The sequence below is a fragment of the Gastrolobium bilobum genome, unplaced genomic scaffold, assembly GCF_033153095.1.
Source record: "Gastrolobium bilobum isolate Gb01-03AN ecotype WA unplaced genomic scaffold, APGP_CSIRO_Gbil_v1 utg17614, whole genome shotgun sequence".
In the NCBI taxonomy this organism is placed as follows: domain Eukaryota; kingdom Viridiplantae; phylum Streptophyta; class Magnoliopsida; order Fabales; family Fabaceae; genus Gastrolobium; species Gastrolobium bilobum.
In genome coordinates, this window is record NW_026899013.1 from 1 (window position 1) to 4,745 (window position 4,745).

The window sequence follows — 4,745 nt, forward strand, 5'->3', positions numbered from 1 at the left end:
GTAGGTTTCTAGATAAGTAAAATCCAAAAGATCTCCCCCTGTAGCTGCGTCAACAGTTGCTTTCAATGGTGGGGTTAAGCCATGATAAAACGTGTGAATGATGCCCCAATCAGAAACTCCATGATTCGGGCAAATTCGTATCAACTCTTTAAAGCGTTCCCACGCTTCATACAGACTTTCTCCATCATACATTTGAAAGGAAGCTATATCAGCCCTCACTTGGGCTTGTTTTGCTTGGGAGAAAAATCGGGTAATAAACTGTTCCGCCAATTGTTCCCAACTGGTGATGGAGTTTGGGGGCAATGTTCTCCTCCATTCTTTGGCTTTTCCAGCCAAGGAAAATGGAAAAAGCAGCATCCGCATGTTTTCTTCCGAAATACCATGAACTTTGAAATTATCAACTATCTCAGTGAAATTGTCCAAATGACTGTGAGGGTCTTCCATGGGTAGTCCATGGAACTGACCAGCGTTCATAATCATTTGGAACATTGCAGGTTTTATTTCAAAGTTCGGGATATTCAGAGGAGGGGGAACATAACCTCGTTCTGGACCATTTCTGAAGGGAGCAGCCATATCATTCAATGATGGCCCTCTTTCTTCATGCGGTCCTTGTTCAGGCCCATGATTATGATTTCCATTGTTATCATTGTTTAAAACCTCCTCCATTGTAATGTTTCTCAACCTTTGAACTCTTCTTCTATTTCTGAAGGTTCTCTCGGGTTCTGGATCAAAAAGTGCTATTTCCAGTCCAAGTTCTGTAGGTTCTGTGCTCATACAAATGGAGGAAGTCTATCAAAACAAAAAGACTGCAGTTAAACAACAAAAGTGCTTTCTTAAAAACGCCCTTTCTTGCCAAATGATCCCCGGCAACGGCGCCAATTGCTTGGTCGAACCGAGAGCTGCTCGGGAATATCTTTTCAGAGAGCAAGAGTGCAGAGTAATAATCAGGATTGCCAACAGGAGCAATCTACTCTGACTTAGAGCAACCCTCTTCAACTATACGCAAGCGTACGTGTCAAGCAATATAGGGTATTGTAGCCCCAGATTTATCGTCCTCAGGGAGCAGTTGTGAAGTAAGAAGCGCTAAAAGAAACTTAATTTGTAAAATGAAGCAATAAAAGAAAGTACTATTCTCAGCTAAGCTTCACAAAGAGCAATCTCTGGGCAACTAGTTAAACAATGTTAACCATTCTGAACCAGATGAGAGCAGTGAATGACTTAGCACAGTCATCGAATAAAAATGCATCAATTTAAGTAACTTCAAGAGCAGTCAACGAAATGAAAGTAAGAGCATCAGCTGGTAAAACAAAGTTCAGTTATCGTGAAGGGAAGATTGTGACAGAAGTTTGAGTTAAGATTAATTTCAAAAAAAGTCAAGTAGGTGTTACGGGTTCCATGTTTTCATCCCTTTGGTTAACCCTGCTTGGTAGCATATTTTACAAGTGGATTTTGCTCCTTCCCTTGTTTTGCTATAGGTAAGCAGAGGGTAAGGCCTTACTCTCCACGTTACTCCATAGTACTTGGAGTTATATGCAAGGAAACCATGTTGCCTTCTCAAAAGAGCATGGATTCACATGGCAGTGCTCCCCATTCCAGGTGTTTCTCCCTCCTTTCTTCAGGCTAAACTACCCCAGGATTTTGAGAATGCTCCACACGCCCTTGTCAGTGCTTCATCAACCGAGTGGTCCCGGGATGAGGTTGCCAGCCCAAAGGGTTTCACAAAATCAATAAATTAAACCAAAGAGCAACTCAAAATTCATTCATAAAATATGTGTTCCTTACAAAGTTATCATAAGATAAAAGGGATTACTTCTATGGAACCCTCACCTACTTAGAGGAAGTTAGCTCCTAGTGAGCATTTTTACAAAAATGAAAACAAAAAAATATATCACCAGTCCTAGGATGGGCGCCCTTTTTATGAGGACTGCTTGTTCCTTTTATAGGGTTCTTCATTTGATCTTCATTGTTCCTTTCATCAAGGGTCATGCTTTGCTTCTTGCCAGCTTGGCCTTAAATGGAAGTGGTCCCCCTTGCTTTTGGCTCCCTTTGTGAGTGGGAGTATCGGATTCAGGGAGGCACCTCCACTCCTTCTGCTGTAGCTGACGTGGCGGCTCCCCATTGCTCAGCTTCTTTGCTTTCGTACTGTAGCAGAGGCAGCACCTCCACCTTCTCTGCTGTAGCTGACGTGGCGGCTCCCCATTGCTTCCTTTGACTGCTGTTGTACTATAGCAGGCTTCTTTTTCTGCGCAACACTCCTTCTTCTCTCTTCATTTTGTGGTTCCTTTTGATGGGCCTTAGGTGTCCTGAACAAAGCAAACTAACCCAATAGTAATATGTGAAAAAGATAATGTTAAATTTGCTCCAGGTCTACCTTAATTTCCACTTTCGACATTGCTCTGGTCCACTATTCAAAACAGTTGCTCTATATGAAAAGAAGAAGGTTGAAGGGAGTGATTTATAACCCAAACATAGGTTTTGTGGAACAATTTACACTTAATGGGCCTCAACTCTTGAGGACTATCATGGACCCTCATTTTTGTTGTCACAAGCTCGCAGTATATCCGAGGTCTAAGCCAGTAGCGCAGAAGAAAAGGAAACTCAGCGCGAAACGCCGGCAGGTACTAGAAGATCACGTAAGGGAGTTGCTGGAAGCCAGATTCATCAGAGAAATACAATACACAACCTGGCTATCGAATGTGGTCATGGTAAAAAAGCCGAATGGGAAATGGAGGGTGTGTACAGACTACACTGACCTGAATAAAGTATGTCCCAAAGATGCATACCCCATGCCCAATATAGACCAGCTTGTGGATAACTCATCCGGGTTCCAGATGCTATCCTTCATGGATGCATATTCGGGATATAATCAAATCCCCTTACACCCCGAAGATCAGGAGAAGACTGCTTTCATAGCGGAGAAGGCAAATTATTGTTACAGTATGATGCCCTTCGGTTTGAAGAACTCGGGGGCCACTTATCAAAGAATGATGAATCAGGTATTCGCAGATCAACTTGGCAAGAATGTGGAGGTGTATATAGACGACATGATAGTCAAATCGGTCAATTCTGCAATTCATGTTGAAGGCCTGGAGCAGACCTTTAATAAACTGCGGCAGCACAAAATTCGGTTAAACCCGTCTAAATGTGCTTTCGGAGTCCTTGCAGGGAAATTCCTAGTATTCATGCTGACGCACTGAGGTATAGAAGCTAACCCGGACAAGTGTAGAGCCGTGCTGGAAATGAAGGCCCCGGGAAGCAAGAAGGAGATCCAACAGTTGATGGGAAGGCTAGCCTCCCTCACTAGATTTTTATCTCGATCTGCAGAAACGACACTACCTTTCTTCAAGTTATTACGAAAAGAGGTACAATATGGCTGGACTTCAGAATGTGAGGCAGCATTCCAAGAAATTAAAAAGCAGCTGGCATCACCGCCAGTCTTATCCAGTCCAAGAGAAGGAGAGCCGTTGATAATGTATCTTTATGTGGGAGACATTGTTGTTAGCTCGGTCTTGGTCCAAGAAGATGAGGAGGGACATCAACAAATTTACTTTGTAAGTTGGCTCTTGCAGAGAGTAGAGCTCCGTTATCAGAAGCTAGAAAAGGTAGCTTTCGCCTTATTAATCTCGGCTAGGAGGCTGAGAGCATATTTTCAAGGACGCCGGGTTGTAGTCAGGTCAGACTTACCAATTCAGCAGATCTTACATAAGCCCGATATAGTAGGAAGAATGATGGCTTGGGCTGTGGAACTATCAGAATTTGACATATCTTTTGAGAGCCTAAAAGCGATCAAATCTCAAGCGTTGGCGGATTTTGTCAGAGAGCTCACTTCAATCCAAAAGGAGAGCTCAACAAACCCAAACACATGGAAAATTTATGTGGATGGGTCCTCAAACTCCAAAGGAAGTGGAGCCGGGGTGATTATTGAGAACCCGGAAGAAGTCTCGATTGAATACTCCATGCAGATGAGCTTCGAAACATCAAACAATCAGGCAGAATATGAAGTATTCATAGCCGGGCTTCAGCAGGCCAAGGAGCTCGGAGCAAGAAAATTGCAAATTTATAGCGATTTGCAACTGGTCACCTCCCAGATTGTAGGCAGCTATCAAGCTAAGGGACCATTGCTAGCAAAGTACATGGATTCCGCGAGACAGCTAATGGCAGAATTCGAACAGGTAGAGGTCAGTCATATCCCAAGGAATGAAAATAGCAGGGCTAACATACTGTCAAAACTAGTAAGCACTAAGGGTTACGGAAACCGTAGAACGGTTGTTGAGCAGAACATCACAGAACCTACATGTCTCATGCAGATAACTGTGGGCAAAGATTGGCGTAGTGCCATCATCGGTTACATAGAAAATGGGACGCTCCCTACCCCAAAGGAAGAAGCTCGGAAGCTGGTCAAGGATGCTGCATTATACACAATGGTTGAAGGGCAATTGTATAGGAAAGGAATCTATTCCCCCTGCTAAAGTGTCTAAACTCGGACAGGGCGAAATATGTCCTATCCGAAATAGTCTTTCGATTTCGAGTTCAATAAATGCAACAATATGAGGTATTCAAAAGTAGTTTCCAAATGTTCATTTCCAAGAATAACGTCGAGGTATTTGAACCCTCTTGCCTACGGGCAAGATTGGAGTTCCAGCCCTGCTAATAACGTCGAGGTATTTGAACCCTCTTGCCTACAGGAAAGATTGGAGTTCTAGCCTGGCCAAAAACGTCGAGGTATCTGAACCCTGTTGCCTACG

At 43.4% G+C, this 4,745-nt stretch overlaps 1 protein-coding gene and 1 non-coding gene across 2 annotated transcripts; both read left to right on the forward strand.

The window, feature by feature from the left end:
- Positions 1–115: 115 nt before the first annotated feature.
- On the forward strand, positions 116–220 carry LOC133286224 (small nucleolar RNA R71). Its single transcript, XR_009748100.1, has one exon. It is a non-coding gene; the product is annotated as a small nucleolar RNA R71 (small nucleolar RNA).
- Positions 221–3,239: 3,019 nt separating this feature from the next.
- Positions 3,240–4,469, forward strand: LOC133286219 (uncharacterized). The gene has a single exon (XM_061483612.1). It carries the CDS (start codon positions 3,240–3,242, stop codon positions 4,467–4,469), a length of 1,230 nt encoding a protein of 409 aa, XP_061339596.1.
- Positions 4,470–4,745: the final 276 nt, after the last annotated feature.